Source organism: Rhinolophus sinicus, chromosome 8 (assembly GCF_057876585.1).
Source record: "Rhinolophus sinicus isolate RSI-liver-muscle chromosome 8, RSI-T2T, whole genome shotgun sequence".
In the NCBI taxonomy this organism is placed as follows: Eukaryota; Metazoa; Chordata; class Mammalia; order Chiroptera; family Rhinolophidae; genus Rhinolophus; species Rhinolophus sinicus.
In genome coordinates, this window is record NC_142508.1 from 61,675,099 (window position 1) to 61,694,195 (window position 19,097).

The 19,097-nt window shown below is 40.1% G+C and overlaps 1 protein-coding gene across 1 annotated transcript in view; it reads right to left on the reverse strand.

Annotated features, from left to right (window-relative positions):
• The window catches only part of LOC141567489 (uncharacterized), a 20,324-nt gene continuing 1,227 nt past the window's right edge, over positions 1-19,097 (reverse strand). Inside the window, exons 3-4 of the mRNA XM_088800756.1 lie at positions 8,352-8,563; positions 1-417 (exon numbers count right to left, since the gene is read on the reverse strand). Coding sequence (XP_088656882.1) covers positions 8,430-8,563 — 134 coding nt within the window. The 3' untranslated portion in view covers positions 1-417; positions 8,352-8,429. The remainder of the gene's footprint in view (positions 418-8,351; positions 8,564-19,097) is intronic.

A 19,097-nucleotide genomic window follows, 5' to 3' on the forward strand; every position in this document is an offset into this window, starting at 1 on the left:
TCAAAAGGCTACATATAGTATAATTTCATCTATAGGATATTCTAGAAAAGGCAGAATTACAAGGCTGGGGGTAGGGGAAGCAATGGCCACATATGGGAATTTTGGAGGATGAAGGAAATGTTTCATATCTTGATTGTAGTGCTGGTTATATAACTATGCATTTGACAAAGACTGCAGAACTGTACATCCAAAAAGAGTGCATCTTACAGTTTGTAAATTATACCTTAATTTTTAAAAAGGAAGAATAACAGGTTACCTCCAAAAAAAGAAAAAAATCAAACCCAAAAGACCTGTATTGAGAAGGATGCCACATAAGCTCAGTCCCATATCTTATCCTCCGAAGTAGTTCTGCAGAAACAAGTGGGATGATATCACCTGGAGAGCGGTCTGCTGCTCCTTGCAGGAAGTGGATGTGTCCTTTGTGAACAAAACATATTCGATATCAGAGGGGCACTGGCTTGGAGTGGTTTTGCCATTAAGAGTCTCCTGCTGGGGTACATTTGCAAGCAGCATGGAACAGACCGAATTAGAGGACACAAAATCCCTGTCCTTATCGCCGTTGCTTTGTAACTAGCGAATCTCAGCTGGATTGCTTGCCCCTGGAGCCTTTTCTCCCTGTTTCATAACCAGAGAGATCTCAAACTTCACACTCCTCCTCCAGACCTGCAGCTGGCTTCCCATTGTACTTGGAAGAAAACCTAAACTTCTCCCAAGGCCCCACATGACCTGGCTTCCACCAACTGCATGCAAGTCATGTCCTACCACACTCCTCCGCCTCCCCACACTTGGCCACGCCGGACTTTTGGGTCCTGGAACACGCCAAGCACATCCCCACTTGAAGACCATTGCCACAGCTGGATTTGGTTACAGTTCCACCATTTTCTAACTGTGTACATTGGGCAAATGACTTAGTTCTTGTGCCTCAGTTTCCTCATTGGTAATACATGGGAATAATAATAGTACCAACTGCATAGGGTTGTAGTGAGATTTGGTAAATTAACACACATAAAGCATTTAAAACAACGCTGGGCATGTTGTCAATGTTTGATAAATGTTAGCTGTTATTATTGCTGGTCCAGGAAGCTCTTGTTTTTTGTACTCTTTGGTCTTGTAATCCAGAACTGTTTGCATGTGTGAGTGTTCCTACTGAGTAAAATATCTTACAAAGAAACTGTCCAATCAAGTCATTATTTCTTGATAAACAGAGTGGCTTCAAGTACACTAATAATATTTTTTTGCTAAACTTTTATTTGGGGATAATATTAGATATACAGAAAAGTTGTAAATATAGTATAAAGATTTTCCATATACCCTTCACTCAGCTTCTGCTAATGTTAATATCTTATATAACTAAGTACAACTATCAAAACTAAGAAATTAACATTGGTTCAGCACTTAATTATAACAGATTTCATCACTTTTTCCACAAATGTCCTATTTTGGTTCCAAGAACTTATCCATTAGTGCATTAAGCACCAATAAGGTTTTTAAAATATGATTTTATTAAAAATTGTGGCCTTTGACTTATGAAATATGTGACTGTAAAATAAACATAGGGGTATACCATATTTAAGTTGAAGCCTTCCCTACCCTCCTCCCTTCCCTTCTCCCCCATATCACTGATTGTAGCGAACATGCTCTCAGATTACATCGTCTAAAATGCCAGAGATCAAAACACATATTATCATTTTATATACAAAAGAAAAAAGTGTGAGCAATTATAATTATAAAATGCTATCAGTTGTATGATGCATCCCAATTTCTGAGATAGTGACACATGAAAAATGTATCTTAAAATGTATAAAATATGGTATGCATTTTTACAGGTTCTATTTTATTTTTCTATTTGCCTCATTAGAATGTTGAGTCCATGAGGGCAGCATTTTTGTCTGTTTTGTTCCATGATGTATCTCTGGATCCTAGCATATAGTAGATGCTCAGAAAAATATTTGAACAAACAAAATATTGAATGAACAAACAAAGAGTAATATAATACTAGCTAATATTTACTGAGCATTTGTGTCAGGTACTATTCAAAGTTCTTTACTTGCAGTAACTCTTCTAATTGTGTTGATATTTTATCAGACTGGGACTTTATTAAAATTAGCAACAACTCAGACAGTAATATTTTTCAACACCTAGCCTAACCAGCACATAAAATTAAGCAAATGAAAGAAAAAGAATGTCTAATAGCATCTTAATATTGAACTGATAATTAATAATAACAGTTTTATTCAGCAACAGATATTGATCAAGTATCTATATTTTTGGCACTTTTGCAAGTTCTAAATACAAATGTTAACACATCTAATTCTCACAAAACAATATGAAGTAGGTATTATTATAAACACTGTCTTACAAATGAGGAAACCCAGGAAGAGAAAGGTTAAGAAACTTGCCCAAGATCATACAGCTACTAATGGCAGTCAAAACTCAGGCTGAGGCAGCCTACTCTAGCATCTGCATTCTTACCCACCAGGCTACACTACCTCGTAGTCCCTAAAACATCCTGTACCGAGTTGATGATACTTACGTGATAGTTAAGAAATCAATAAAGCAATACAAATCATTAACTTTTGTGACCAAAGTGGTCCCCTCCCTCCTGGTTAATTAGCCATTTAGTTTTCTGACCTACGATTATTAAGTGGCAAGAGCCAATGTGCTCTGTTTGGCTTTTGTTCTGTTGACATTTATTGAGTGCCCTTGATGTGACAAGCACTGTGGTAGACGCCTGGGATAGACAGATAAGACACAGGCTGGTAAACCAATGGTTGCCACTGTGAAGGTCTGCAGGAGGTGCAGCATGAGCCCAGAAGAAGACAGGGGACTTTGTTGATCCTTAAGCTGAAACTCAAGGAGGAGTCAACTTGCTAAGCGAATGAGCAAAGGAAGGACGGACTTAATTGCTCTGCAAACCTTTTGTCCTCCAGACTTGAGGCTGGGTGGATTCATGGCCCTCTGTTGACAAAATGGTTTCCAGGCCCCTGAAACAAGAAATCAGTTCCAGCTCCCTATCTCTGCTAGAGCAAATATTGAGAAATGTCAGACTCAATGATTTCAGTATTGCACCTTATTGCATATGCTGCAGAATGGATCTATTCTCCCACCCCCAACCCCCACAATAAGAATCAGGGGGCTGTGTCAGAGCTAAATCTTGGTAAATGAGAGGGGGGAATAACTAAGGGCTGCCCGGGGATGCAGAGAGTGAGGGAAGAACTAAAAAAGAGTGGCTGGAGATTGAGCCTGCAAAGTTTCCTTACACAAGGGCACGGGGCGTGTGGAAATGGGTGACAGAATATTGCCTGATGTCAGACCAATAATCAATAAATACAAGGCATGTGAATGCCAGCTGTTCTGGGAACCCTTTTTTTCTTTTAAAAAATAGTTAAATAATAGTTATAAGTATACACACATATGCGTATATCAGTGCTTTCTCAAGAGACTTCATATATGATCAATCTATCAAAGTGACCAATAAATTTGCTTACAAAAGTTACTGATTTTTACAGCTCTGTTGACTTTTCAGCTACCATGTCAGCAAGCCCTAACATGAAAATTATTAACTGTAATGCTTATGTGTCTTGTAAATATTTGATCAATGTGTTCCTGGCTTGTGCTTTTGCCAAAGGATGGATTCTGGGAAGTGTATATACCTCTGTTTCTCTTCATGTCTGTGCATTTCTGATGGCATGGGCCTTATTTGTTTAACTTATTTTACACAGTGTTAGTTTCATACACAAAGGCATACATAAACAATCCAATGTAATCAAGAGGTGGATATTTATTTCCAAGAGGGGCTTAAAATATGGGCACATTCATACATCTCCATTTTTTTTTAACTCATAAAACAAATATGATTTACAAGTGCCAAATAAATCAGATCAAAATATACATCCAAACTAATCAAAACGACAATTTGGGAAAGTTCATGTATTTTGACTTTTTAGCATTGAGTGACAATTCTGCACTGGGTTTGACGTAGGCAGAGTTGGAAGAAAATTCCAGTACAGAATAGAGCTCCTCTTCCAGTCGCCCTTCTCCATGCATTGTCAAGTCATATCTATCACGATTTTTCCCTCTCTTTAAAATAAAATAGGTTTTGTTTTGTTTTGTTTTGTTTTTGCATGACTGCTCTTTCCCTGCTGTGCAAAATATGGGCGGGTTCAGGTGTAAAGTGACCCAAGACAAAATAAAAATGATAGCTAACACTTACATAGAACTTATTATATGTCAGTCCCAATTCTAGGTGTTTTACATATATTAACTCATTTAATTCTTACAACTACCCTATAAGGTCAGTTTTATTATGCTCATTTTCAATGAAGGAAAACTTTTCATTTCGCTGAAGATAACCTAAGTCCAGAAGGACTAAATATCTTGCTCAAGTTCACAAATCTATCAGGCAGCGGATCTGGGACTCAAACCCAGGTAGCCTGGCTCCCAAGTCTACCTTAACCCCTAACATAGGACCAGAAAGAACCCCTCAAGAATTTGCCAGTCACCGTTTTCTTTATCATGAGTGATGTTGACCTGGCCACTTAGTCAGTGGTACAGTAATTCTTAAATTTCTTAAAAGCTACAGCAAAACCACAGACTGAAAAAGAAAACAGCAATGAAAATCCCAAAGTATTTAAAACTTACTTTAAGTTATTGGATGTGTTGGTGTATATGTGATATGCATTTTGGTAACATGGTAGCTAAGAATAGAAGCTCCTGAAAGCTTGGGGACCTCTGATGATACTCAAGCTATTTTCTTTAGCTTGAGTTTATCCATTCACCTACTGAAGAACATCTTGGCTGCTTCCAAGTTTTTGGCAATTATGAGTAAACATCCATTTGCAAATTTAGGTGTGGACATGTGGACAGAAGTTTTCAACTCCTTTGGGTAAATACCACAAAGTGCTATTGCTGGATCATACAGTAAGAGTATGTGTAGTTTTGTAAGAAACTATTAGGTTGGTGCAAAAGTAATTGCGATTTAAAAGGTTAAAAATAATTGCAAAAACTGCAATTACTTTTGCACCTACCTAATACCAAACTGTCTTCCAAAGTGGTTATACCATTTTGCACGCCCACTAGCAATGAATAAGATTCTTGTTGCTCCACTACCCCATCAGCATTTGGTGGTGTCAGTGTTCTGGATTTTGGCCATTCCAATAGGTAGTGGTGTCTCATTGTTGTTTTAATTTGAATTTCCCTGATGATGTATGATATGGAGCATCTTTTCATATCCTTATTTGCCACTATATCTTCTTTGGTGAGGTGTCTGTTAAGATCTTTGGCCCATTTTACAATTGAGTTGTTTGTTTTTTTATTGTTGAGTTTTGAGAGTTCCTTGTAGGTTTTTGGGTAACAGTCCTTTATCACATGTGTTTTTCTGCAAATATTTTCTCCTAGTCTGTAGCTTATCTTCTCATGCTCTTGATAGTGTCTTTCACAGAGCAGAAGTTTTTAATTCTAATTAGGTCCAGCTCTGAATTATTTCTTTCATGAATCATGTCTTTGGTGTCGTACCTAAAAAGTCATCACCACAGGTCATCTAGGTTTTCTCCTATGTTATCTACTAGGAGTTTTATAGTTTTGCACTTTACATTTAGGTCTGTTATCCATTTTGAGTTAAATTTTGTGAAAGGTGTAAGGTTTGCATCTAGATTCATTTGTGTGTGTGTATGGATGCCCAATTTGTTGAAAAGACTATATTTACTCCATTATACTGCCTTTGCTCCATTGTCATAGATCAGTTGACTATAGTTGTGTGGTTCTGTTTCTGAGCTCTCTACTCTGTTCCATTGAACTGTTTGTCTATTTTTTCACTGATACCACAATCACTTGATTTCTGTGGCTTTACAAAGTCTTACAATTGGGTAGTGTCATTCCTCCAACTTTCTTGACCTTCAATATTGTGTTGTCTATTCTAGATCCTTTGCCTCTCCATATACATTTTAGAACCAGTTTGTCAATATCCACAAAATAACTTACTAGTATTTTGTTTGGGATTTCATTGAATCTACAGATCAACTTGGGAAGAACTGAGAATTTGACAATATTAACTCTTCCTATCCATGAACATGGAATATCTCTCCGTTTATGTAGTTTTCCTCATATAGACCTTGTACATGTGTTGCTAGATTTATACCTGTTTCAATTTTTGGAGCACAAATATAAATGGTATTATGTTTTTAATTTCAAATTCCATTTGTTCATTGCTGGTATAAAGGATAGCAGTTGATTTTTGTATATTAACCTTATACCCTGCAACCTTGCCGTAATTATTAGTTCTGGAGTTTTGGGTTGATTCTTTTGGATTTTCTACATGAATTACGATGTCATCTGAAAAGAAAATTATCATGTTATCTCTGAACAAAGACATTTTTATTTCTTCCTTCCCAATCTGTATACATTTTATTTCCTTTCCTTTTCTTCTTACATTAGCTAGAATTTCCAGTATGATGTGAAAAGCAGTAGTGAGAAGGGATATCCTTGCATTGTTCCTAATTTTAGTGGGAAAGCTTCAAGTTTGTCACCATTTATGTATGAAGTAAACTGTAGGGAGTTTTTGTAGATATTCTTAAACTGAGGAAGTTCATCCCTATTCCTAGCTTACTGAAAGTTTTTATCATGTATAGGTGCTGGAATTTCTCAAACGCTTTTCCTGCATCTATTGATATGATCATGTGGTTCTTCCTCTTTAGCCTGTTGATGTGATGAATCACATTAATTGATTTTCAAATGTTGCACCAGCCTTGCATACCTGGGATAAATCCCACTTGGTCATGGTGTATAATTCTTTTTACACATTGTTGGATCTGATTTGCTAATATTTTGTTGAAGATTTTTGCATCTACGTTCATGAGAGACATTGGTCTGTAGTCTTCTTATAATATCTTTGTCAGGTATTAGAGTAATGCTGGCCTCATAGAATGAGTTAGAAGTATTCCCTCAGCTTCTATCTTCTGAAAAAGATTAGTGAGTATAATTGGTATAACTGGTATAATTTTCTTCCTTAAATATTTGGCAGAATTCACCAGTGAACCCATCAGGTCTTGGTGCTTTCTTTTTTGGAAGGTTATTAAATGTTGAGTTGATTTCTTTAGTAGATATAGGCCTATTCAGATTATGTATCTATTCTTGTGTGAGTTTTAGTTGGTTGTGTCTTTTAAGGAATTGGTCTGTTTCACCTAGGTTATCAAATTTGTGGGCATAGAGTTGTTCATAGGATTACTTATTATCCTTTTAAAATCCATGGAATCTGTAGTAATGCCCCTTTTTAATTTCTGATAATAATAGTATGTGTTCTCTATCTTTTTTTCTTACTTATCCTAGCGTTAGATCAATCTGACTTAGCTTTTCAAAGAACTAGCTTTGGGTTTTGCTGATTTTACCGATTGATTACCTGTTTTAAATTTCATTGATTTCTGTTCTAATTTTTATTTCTTTTCTTCTACTTACTTTCGATTTAATTTGCTCTTCTTTGTCTAGTTTCCTAAGGTGGAAGGTTAGTTAATTGATTTAGATAGTTCTTCTTTCCTAATACATGCATTCACAGCTATAAATTTCTCTAAGCACTGCTTTCACTTCATCCACCTATTTTGATAAGCTGTGTTCTTATTTTAATTTAGCTCAAAATATTTCTTAATTTCTCTTGAGATTTCTTCTCTAACTCATGTATTACTTATAAATGTTTTGTTTAATTTCCAAGTATTTTCAGATTTTCCAGCTATGTTTCTGTTATTAACATATCAAGTTTAATTCCATTGTCATCTGAGGACAGACAGTGTGTAATTTTTATTCTTTTAAATTTCTTAAGGGTGTATTTTATGGCCCCAAATATGGTCTATCTTGGTGAATGTTCCACATGAGCTTGAGCAGAGTATGTACTCTATTGTTGGATAAAGTAGTTTATAGATGTTCATTATATTCCTAATCTTCTCTTTTGTACATAAGCATCAATACAATCTCTGTGTGTGATATAATTTGTGTAAGGTTCCCCTGAATATACAGATATCATATGCATAGATATAAATGGATGGTATACTCTATTTACCAAGTTTTTTAATCACACATTTTCATATTTCACCTTAACCTGCATACTCATGACTTTAATAATCCACAACACTGACATATACTTGGAAGACTTTAGCTCTACCTGAGTATACTACCATCTACCAAAATGAGGTAGGAGGAGGAAACCAGAATGACCAAAGAGACTCCAAACACTAAGGAGATCATTAATTTCCCAAGATTCTATGATGTCTTAAGGTCATACAAAGGGGAGTGTGCTAGTTTCCCAGGACTATAACACAAAGTACTAAATACTGGGTGGTTTAAACAATAGAAATGTATTGTCTTACAGTTCTGGAGGCGAGAAGTCTGAGATCGAGGTGTCAGCAGGGTTGGTTCCTTCTGGAGGCTCTGAGGGAGAATCTGTTTCACGCCTCTCTCCTAGCTTCTGGTGGTTTGCTAGCAACTTTTGGTGTTCCTTGTCTTGTAGAAGCATCATCTTGATCTCTGTCTTCATCTCCATATGCCACTGTCCTTGTGTGCATGACATGTCCAATTTCCCCTTTTAATAAGGACACAAGTCATATTGGATTAGCGACCCACTCTACTTCAGTAACTTAACTAATCATATGTGCAAATAATTATTTCCAAAAAGAGTCACATTCTGTGGTACTAGGGGCTAGGACTTCAACATCTGAACTTTGAAGGAACGTAATTCAATCCCTAACAAGGAACAAATAGCAGTATTGGTGTGACAATGTAAAAAGATATAAAAGAATTTTTAAGTTAGTCTCTCAACAATGTGTTGCTGACCTTGAGCAAACTGGGCCTGTTTCTTTATATGCAAAATAAGGGAGGTCCTATAGATATCAAAGTTTCTCTTGTTATTCTCAAAATAGCACTGCTATGAGAAAACTTAAAACCATTTTTTAAGTTCGATTTTGCATTTTAAACAAAACTTCAACTCACAAGAGAGACCTTTTGGGAGGCCTGTAGTATGATGAGGCCCAGCACAGAAGGGGCAGGGTCCCTGGGACTGTTTGCTAGAAGGGTTGCCCTTACACAGTGTCACAGGACCATTGCGTTCGGGCTGTGATCATTCCCAACCTTTTTGGGATTGCAACAAGTTAGGATTGTTTATTTGATTTTGTGATACCACCTATTACCCTCCAACTCCCTGCAGTTTCCCTCTCTCCACCCCCCACCCCAGCCCAGAGGAATTGCCAAACATGGACCTTACTTTTAAAAGTTAATTAGGTCTTACAAATTTCATCATACCCTATGATAATCCTACCCCCTCTGTCAGGATTGTAAACAAAAGAAGATGGCCACTGGGCACAGGAATAGCTGGAGGACAGAATACTTGGAACCACCCAAAGGACCATTTTTAGGCAATTATAAATTATTATCGTTTTCAACACCACCTTACACTATTTTAAAGCACCTTCCACAATAGTAAGTATATAGGATTGAATATCACAGTTACTGGAAGAAACGATAAAACAATAACATTACTTGGAATAAGGGGTGGTAGATTTATGGATGATTTTAATTTCTTCTCTACACTTTTCTCTATTTTTAAATATTTGTACTATAAGTACTGTTAATAATCCAAAATAGTAATTTTAAAAGATGCAGATTATTACTCTATTTAACAATTGTTTATTGAGCACTTACTACATGCCAGGCATGTCATAACAATAAAAACACCAGGTCCTGTAGAGCTTCCATTATAGGGAAGGGTGACATTTTTAGGCACAGACCATTTGTCCTTCTGTAAAAGTTTACTTTGGGCAGAGTTTTTTGGCAGATGATGTGGAGGGAGAGATTGCAGCCTGCTGGGGTAACATGTGCCCCAAAGAAGGAAACAATGCTGATTGGAGAGGTTTGGAGGTAGTGAGTAGCACACTTCATCTGTGTCTAGATTTTACTGGAAGCTAGATCTTGGAGTCAGAGCTCCACCCTCTCTGGTCCAAGGCCGCCTCTTGCACGTAACTACCCTCTCTGGGACATTGTGAAACTTAAGCTGGGAATCATCACATGCAGGTACTGGTCAAAGTGGGGTTAAGAACAGGACAGAGCACACTGCTGACATCAGTGTGAGGAAAGCTACACAGGCCTGATATGGGAGCGCTTCCTCACTACAAAAGTTTTAAGCCTCCCTCGCTATAGAAATTTTAAGTCTCCTTTTCTCTAGTTTCTTAGCTCCTTAGCCCCTGGCTTTGATTACTCTTCTAATCAGTTTCTGAATCCTCGACTAAAGATTGCTCCTAGCCTGAATCACAGAATGTCTCTCAGATAATGTCGTGCAGGGCGGCCTGCGGGGCCTCTGGTCCCACTCCCCACATAAGAACACAGGACATGGTGGGGCCAAAAAGGAACACCCACGGAGCCACAGGTAGGGGAGTCGTACCGCTATAGTCTCACTGGAGGCTGGATTTACACGACGTGCGACCTGCTGTCCGCTTTCTGCCAACCCACCGACTCTCTCCTCCAGTTCCTCAACTCCCCTTGACTCCCCAACCAGCACAGCCGCGGCAGCTATATCAGGGGCCAATTGTCTAACTGGCTACAGCTGATGGCCAACTAGCCACAACCGATGGCCATCTATTACCCGAGTCAGCACCCCCCCAAGTGAGGCCTAGAGCCTGGAAACTGCTCTCTGTGGCTGTCCCCACAGATAACTATTTAAAAGCCTGTGACTTCCCAACATCCCCCAAGCCATTCCAGACCCCCCAGGCCAGTAATCATTGTCCAATCCATTCTGGGCCCTGGCTTCTGGACAACTAATGCCACTTAAGTGACTGGTTGAATGGCCACAGGCTCTATAGAACTAACGGATTTATTAATTAAAATCTATTTTTCCTCATTTAGCGGCCTTGGGGATACAGAGGATACCCCAGCAAGAATGCCAGTCCCAACTAAAGAAGCCAACATGGTCTTCCAGGCGGATCTTGTGACCCCTCATCTGAGATCAGATAGGGTGAGAGTTCCCTGAATCCCCTCATAGGTAGGGGCAGCTCTACACCCCTGCCCGACAGGAGACAGATACAGAAGAACAGACTTCCTGTCCCTCAACTTCCCAAAGAAATTTTATGGGGATCACGTCTCTCAAGGGGAAAACAAGGCAGGCAGTTAGAGATAGGCATCAGGGCTAGGGTGTCTGCATTCCTGCATAACCCATAGTATTCAACCGCCTAAAAGACCTCCCCTCTCTGTCCAAAACTTCCCCTTTTCATTGTAAACCAATGGATGCAAGATACCCAACTAGATTAAACCAGCCAGGCACACCTGCCCAGTTAAAAAAGATGAGGTAATAGCCTCTTGTCAATCACGGGTGTCAATCAAGTGGTCCCTTGCCCAGAAAAGAATAGCCCAGTCTAGAAAAAAAAAAAGATAAAAACTCTTAAGTTTTCGCCAGTCAGTCCCTTTGTTTTTTGAGCCTAGGCCCTTGGCCCTTGGGGCCTTTTTGCCTTTGAGCCTCTTCCTTTGTTCCAGCTTGAGCCCCTGGATCTTTTTGCCTTTGAGCCCCTTCTTTTGCTCCTGATAAAGCCACCTTGGACCCTTGAGCCATTCTCTACTGCTCCGACCGCTCCTATTTCCTTGAAGTGTACTACTCTCTTCTAATAAAGTGCTTTTTCATTACTTTATCTCGGTATCTCGTTCAATTCTTTGCTCGAGATGCCGAGAACCTGGATACTGCACCGACAAGGGCCCACTCTCCGGTAACAGGCCCACGCCCACCTGCTGATGCAGGCGCCGGGCCTTGGGAGCGCAGTGGGTTCTCTCTCAGGCCCATTTCAAGGCAACATGCTAGACATGTACTAAGATGAAAAAGGCTGGAGGAGACTGTTTTTTTTTATTATCGTACATGTCCTAAAGTTTAGGGAACTGCTGGGTTTTGCTGGCACCTCACAACTTCTCTGGGTGCTATAACAGAAACTAGAATGATGATAAGTGGGTACGAGGAAGTGCAGGAAGCCCTGCAGAGGCCTGGAATAGATGGCCCCAATGATCCTTGCCTCCTGGTATTCAACCCCTATGTGGTCCTTCCGCATTCAATAAGGGCTGACTTGTGCGACCTGTAGAATACTGCAGAGGTGATAGCATGTGACTTCCAAGGCAAAGGTCAAAAAATGCACTGCATCTTCCACCTTGGTCCCTTGGATCTCTTGGCTCTGGGAAAAGCCAGTTGCCATGTTGTGAGGACACCCAAGTAGCCCTGTGGAGAGGAGCTCCACGTGAAGAGAAACTGAGGCCGCCTGACAACAACAGCATCACCTTGCCTAGCACGTGTGTGAACGACCTTTGGAGCAGATAGATCCTCCAGCCCCATTAAAGCCTACCTAACTGGAGCCCCCCAAAATCTTGACTGCAACCTCATGGGAGAACCACTTAACTACCCAGTCCAGCCACACCTGAATTTTTGACCCACAGTGTGGTAAACAGAATGCCCCTCCAAAGATGTCCGCATCACTTTAAATAGCAAATGGTGACTTTGCAGATATGATTAAGGATCTTAAATTAAGGGAATTATCCTGGATTATCTGGGTGAGCGCCGTCCCTTGGGCTTGAACTCTAACCTGCCTGGGCTCTAAAGTCTTTGCAACCTTTGGAAATGGTGAATGCTGTAGGAGATTATTCTGAAGTATGCAAGTATACAGCTTCCGCCACAAGGAGTCCCGCTGGGATTTGAAGACTGGGCCTGCCCTTGACAAATTTTCTTTCCCCTAGAGAAATGGGTGCTTGTAGATGAGGTATAGAAACTGTTTTTTGCTTTGCATTTGCAGACTGTTAAGAAAAATTATTCAACATTTGGAAATAAGGCAAAAAATAACTGCATGTCTTCAAGATCATATGGAGCACTGTCTAACAGTCACCCCCCAAAATTATTGATTCTCTAGGGGTAGCATGCTTTTGTTTACTTATTACTTGCTCTTGATTCGAGCTCAGGCTCTGTAAAGTTGGATGCTCTTTTAGACTGGTCAACTGCAAATGCTTTTTGTAAACTAAAGATGAAAAAATTTATCTAGTAGAAAGAGTAAACTTCAGGGTTTATAGTTTATTACCTTGTAGGTTGGGTGACCAACTATTCCCATTTGCCTGGGACTGAGAAGTTACCTAGGACACGGGACTTTTAGTGCTAAAACCAGGAACATCCGGGGCAAATGTGGGCAGTTGGTCACCCCACCTACAAGATATTAGCCAGTTTTGGAACTAACTTGGTCATCTTCTTTCAACATTCTGTTTTTCATTGGCCAGAAATATTTTGGTCTCTTCCATATGCCTCTGAACCAGTTTTCTTCTACTACTGTTCTGTCATTAATGAACTAAATACATTTTTGAGACCAACTCAGTTTATATTTGTATGACTCATGGTTTTTAACTGTTTTAAACGAGTGCTTTGACAAGAGAAGAGGTTTCTCTGATGAGGTGGGTAGCAGGGAGGTACTTCTGGGAGAGTAGGCCCTGAGAATTTATACTGGAGAAGCTGTTTGTATTTTTCATCCCTTTATTGATCTCCTTTCTCTTGAGCTTATAGATATGCTTCAGTTTCTTCCTTCTAGAAAAACAGCCTACCTTCCTCCTAGCAATGGCCCTGTCTCTTACTATTCTCATCCAAGAGTGAAATCTGGTTTCTTCCTAAGCAACTCTCTCATGATCTAGCCAAGGTCACTGATACCATCCAAATACAACTGACACTCTCTTGAATTTACTTAACTTTGTAAAAAAAAATGTTTACAGCCATTAATAATTGACCTTTGTTGAGTACCAGACGTTCTGTGAGTATTTGTCTTTCACTGAGCATCTGATATTCAGTGCCCATGTTCTCAGCCTCTTGGCACTACTTGTTGGTCATTTGCTCCTTCTTGTTTATGGAACTATAACTTCCTTAATATCGCTCAAATCCTTTTCCTCTTCATCCCCAATGCCAAGGTCTTGGCTTGGGCCAACTCTCCTTCCAAACATCCTGAAATGTTATTTCCATAACAAATTTTACTGAGGTACTTCCCTGATTAAAAGATATCTTTGGTGGCTACGCGTGGACTGGAATCACAAGCCTAGCATGCACACCAATATACAGATATTTCTTTATAAATTATATGTGTGTACTCTTTACCAATATATTGCTTCCCTTATAAACCAGGTACAGAAACAGAAATCCCCAAAGACATAACATTGACAAATTAAATAGTTCTTTCCCTCGGGCCCCTACACTGTGGTGGAGGTTGTGTGCACTTACATGAAGACCACAGACCCACAGCAGTAAGTCCAAGTATACGAGGTGTGATCAAACAATATGGTGAATGTTTCAATTTAAAAAAAAATTGTTACAGTAAAAGATGCATTGCCGTTAATCAAAATACGCCCCCTCACTTCATACACACTTATCCCATCATTTTTGCCAATCTCTGAAGCAGTTCTGGACGTCCTCTTACGTGAGTGTCTTTAGTTGCACTGTTGTGGCTGCTTCGATGTCCTGACTCATTTTGACTTTGGCGAAGAGCCTGAACTCGTGCGGTGCCAGATCTGGTGAGTAAGGTGGATGAGGACACACCGTAATGTTTTTATGTAATAGAAACTGCCATATACCAGAAGCGATGTGTGACACGGAGCACTGTCATGTGGAGGATGATTTATGGCAATCTTTTAAACACACCGTCTCTCAACCATAGCTCACATTCAACTGACTGCACCGACCAAGTTGAAACTTGTCACACACTGTTACTAAGGTTCGATGCGCTGCTTCCTGTATTAAAGATCCCTGCCTTTCCATTGGATGGCACTTGGCAGCAGCGTTCACTGTATATTGTAATCACAACGGAAAGGCTCCGTGTCACACATCGCTTCTGGTACGGCAATTTCTGTCAAATAACATTACGGTGTGTCCTTATCTACCTTATTCGCTGGATCTGTCACCAGATCTAGCTCTTCCCCAATGTCAAAATGATTCAGGACATCGAGGCAGCCACAACAGTGCAACTAAAGACACTCACGAAAGAGGACTTCCAGAACTGCTTCAGAAAGTGGCAAGAACGAGGGGATAAATGTGTTCGAAGCGAGGGGTGGTATTTTGAGGGGAATTAATGGCATTGTGTCTTTTACTGTAATGTATATATTTTTTAAATTTAAACTTTCACCGTATGTTTTGATCACACCGTGTATATATGGCTGATATTCACGGCTTCTTATGATCTGGCCCCTGCCTACCTCTTTTGTCTCTTTTCCCTTTACTTCCTTCCCTTGCTCCTACTGCTCTGGTCCAAATGGAAGGATTTGAACTTAAAGCTCCCAAACCTGCCTGCTTTTGATACGCTGCCCTCCCTACCTTGGCTCCCCAAGCCCAAAGCCCCCCTGTCTTATTTATTCCCCAAAGTGATTCTCAAGCACTGCTGCCTCCATATCCCATCTACACACCATGCACATCTTTTTCTTAGCGATAATTCACAACACCTACCTCTCTGCCTCTCTCATTAAACTACGAGCTCTGTAAGGGAGTGTCTTACTCACTTAGGTGTCCACAGTGCCTGAGAAACAATAACAAGGACAATAATAACAGCTAATCTGTTTAAAGTACTAATACACACCAGCTACTGCTTCAAGTGTTTTATACGTTTACTTTATTTAATCCTAGGAGATGGGTACAATTATCCCTATTTTGCATACGAGGACACTGGGGCACAGAGAGGCTGAGGAACTTCCCAAGGTCACTTATGTAGTATGCCAAGTTCAGGAAATACTGAACTAAACTGAACTGCAAGCTCTCTATCACACCTCTCATGAGGGAAGTACGCAGGCCCAGAAGGGCAAAGAAATACTTAGCCTAAGGATGGGCATGTTGTGAGTCTCCCCATCCTGAGCCTGCACTGCCCCCTATTGACCAGCTCTGCCCGTGCTGCAGGCTTAACTGGGTCAGAAGTCCCTTAGGCTGGGTCTGACAACAAGCTCAGGATACCTGAAGGGGAAAGAGAGCCAGAAGATCACAGGGGGAATATGCATGGATTTCCCCTTGATCCACACACCCGAAGGACCATCTGCCTGACTGAGATAGCTGAATGAAACCCCTCAGAGTGAGAACAGAACTGGAAAGTAAACCTTCTGTCCCCAAATGCCATAGACTGCACCCAAAACCAATAGAAATGTTTGTTTTTAAAGAAAAATCTTAGGTAAGTACTTGGACTATTCTTACATTAGGCTCTCCTTTAGGAGGGAAAATGGAATATTACTTATATTAACAGATTGGTTCTCAAATGCAGTGCCTCATGGAACTATTCAAACACATAGACGCTCAGTCTCCACTCCAAGCTGCTAAGTCAGAACCACCATTGTGTACTATTTCTACTCAGGGTTACATTTCCCCAAACCCCCAAATCTCTAAGATTATTTAGCATCCCATTTTTCCAGTTTAAACAAAGGCAACATCTTCCCATTTGTGCGTTAGTAGAAAATGGGTATTTTACAACTCTGTAAACTGTAGGTAATTGAGAGCAATGCGGAAAACTTCTTGTTTGTAGACGTGCAAATTTGATCCTATCTGGCAGCATCTCCTTCTTTGGAAGAAATCAGTTTTGCTTCCTTTGTACGTTCATTTCATTATTCCTGATCTACAATGGGTCTGTTCTTTGGATTCTCTCTTGAATCTGTTGTAACATCTGCCTGATTCCCTCAGGGGTTTTTAAGTTTAAAAAAATCTGTAGCATGTGTTCATTTTAGATCTGAATGAGAGTAATGGTTTTACCTTTCTGGAAAATTATCTTTAATACACTAATGGCATTACACTTGTCTTTTCTCCACACTTTGGCCATCTGCTACTTGTACTCTTTGCTTTGGTTGAACACTCAGGGGGCTTCCTCAGAAAGGAGCTCCTGCCCTTGTAACCTTCCAGATGTGTAATATGTAAGAGTTCCTAGAAGAATAGTGGAATGACCAAAAAATGTTATATTTTTAACTAAGGCAAAAGAGAGGTCTAACCTTCTCTTCTACAAAAACTAAAAGAGCATAAACTAAACTAAAATTAAATACACCCATTGGGCTTTCATTGGGCTCTAACTCCCAACTGCCTTATTGATTTGTTTACTTATGCCTTTCTTACTTGTGTAGTTGTGTAGTTGATTGATTTATTAAAATTACACATTAGGATTGTTCTATTGTTAATGCACCTTATGCCATCTGGCAACTTGTGCTACGGAAAATACATATAAGGTCCCTGTCATCTTCCTGAGTACACAGGTTCATTTATAAGAATTAATGTTATTTACTTAACAATTAGTTATTGAGCACCTACGTGTGCTGTGCATAATGGCAAAGAATTGTCCCAGGGAACTGACAGGCTACAGAGAGGGATAGACAACACAAATAAATGTATAATTTCAAATTTTGAGACCAACGGATGAGAACACATGTTTTGAACCAACAAGATGTGAGCAGAACTGAAGTCTACAGCTTGTGGGTCTCACTCTTAAGGGAATGAGGAGAGCGCTTCCTGGTCCCCGTTTTTTTCCTTCCTATGGGCTGGAATGTAGGCACAGTGGCAAGGCATCTGGGACCTTGCAGATGAGGGTGACACCTGGTAGGTGGCAGAACAACCTAGAAAGAGCCTGGAATTCCAAGAACTTCGCAGAAAGCAGAGCCACCCAACTTTTCCACGAGAAAAATAACTTTCTAAAAAAAAAAAAAATAATAAAAAAAAAATAACTTTCTATCACGTTTGTTTCAGGTATTGTTATGTTGGGTCTCTGGCCTGTCCAGCCCATTTATAACCTAACTATGACAAACCTCAAAGGAACAGGGGATGACTCAATATGGAAGTTAACAGAATGTTCCTATGTGGGGCTCAGGAATGAACATGCTCCACTTGAGGGAGCATCAAAGAAAGTGAGAGCTTCAGGGAAGAGGCATGTTAGGCCAGGGGTCAAAGCAGTTCAGGGAGAAGCTGAAGCCACAAAAACTGATGGGCATATCAGGATATTTCTCCCAATGTCAAAAGCACACAGGAAGCAGCTTGAAGTGACTTCCACTGGCCAAATTTGGGTAATTTTTAAATATATATATAAAAAAACCCTAATGCATTATTGAGACAGTAGGGGAAATTTGGATATGGAGTGTATGTTTGATAATAATGTTACATCAATGCTAAATTTCTGGACTGTGATCATTGTAACGTGGGTATTTAGGAGAATGCTCTTTGGAGATACATGTGGAAGCATGTATTTAGTGGGGAGAATCATGGGAGTATCTGGAACTTACACTGGAACTTTTCATCAAAAAAAGTTTATAGCTATATAGAGTGAACAAATGTGGCAAAATTTTAACAATTAGTGTATCAAGGTAAAGATATAAAACAAAACAAAAACAAATGAAACAAAAAGGTGAGCTGGTGGGTGGGGGGTGGTGTTTAGTCAAAAACAGGGTTCCAGAGGCCCGGAGGGACAGTCTGGGAGAGGAAGGACTTGACCACCTCACAAAGTATTCTGTGTGTCTGCTTGTTCACTAGGTGTCCCCTACAGCCTAGTTGTCCCAGGCTCAGAATGGGCTTTGCTCAAATAAATGCTTGTGGATGGTCTTAGGATTTGTCCCCATCTTCTCCACTCTGGGAAGGAAGGCTGGTGGACTCATAGCAGTGCTGCTGTGGGATGAGGGTTGCTGTCTGGGCATATAGGCCTGGTGACCCCACCCTCCTGGGTTTCCTCCTTCCTCACTTCTTAATCCTCTTGCATTTTATCTCTAAAAATTAGATTTCCGTGGGTCTCTGCCCAAGGCACCTTCTCAAGGCTCACTCCCTTCCTCCTTAGGTGAGTTCCTTCACTCCTATGGAGTATCTCCAGCCCTGTCCTCCCCACCCTGCCCCCCCCCACACACACACACAACCATTCCAGACTCATTCATATATCCAGTTGCAACTGGACATCTACACTTAAATGAATTATAGCCATCTCAAATTAACATGTCAAAAATGGAAATCTCCAATTTTCCCCACACCTGGTTTTCTGCAGTATTTCCATCTCAGTAAACAGCGCCTCCATGCACTCAGTCACTTCTCACTTCCCCTCCCTCCCCCACATCCAATCCATCCTGTAAGTTCTCCAGACTACAAC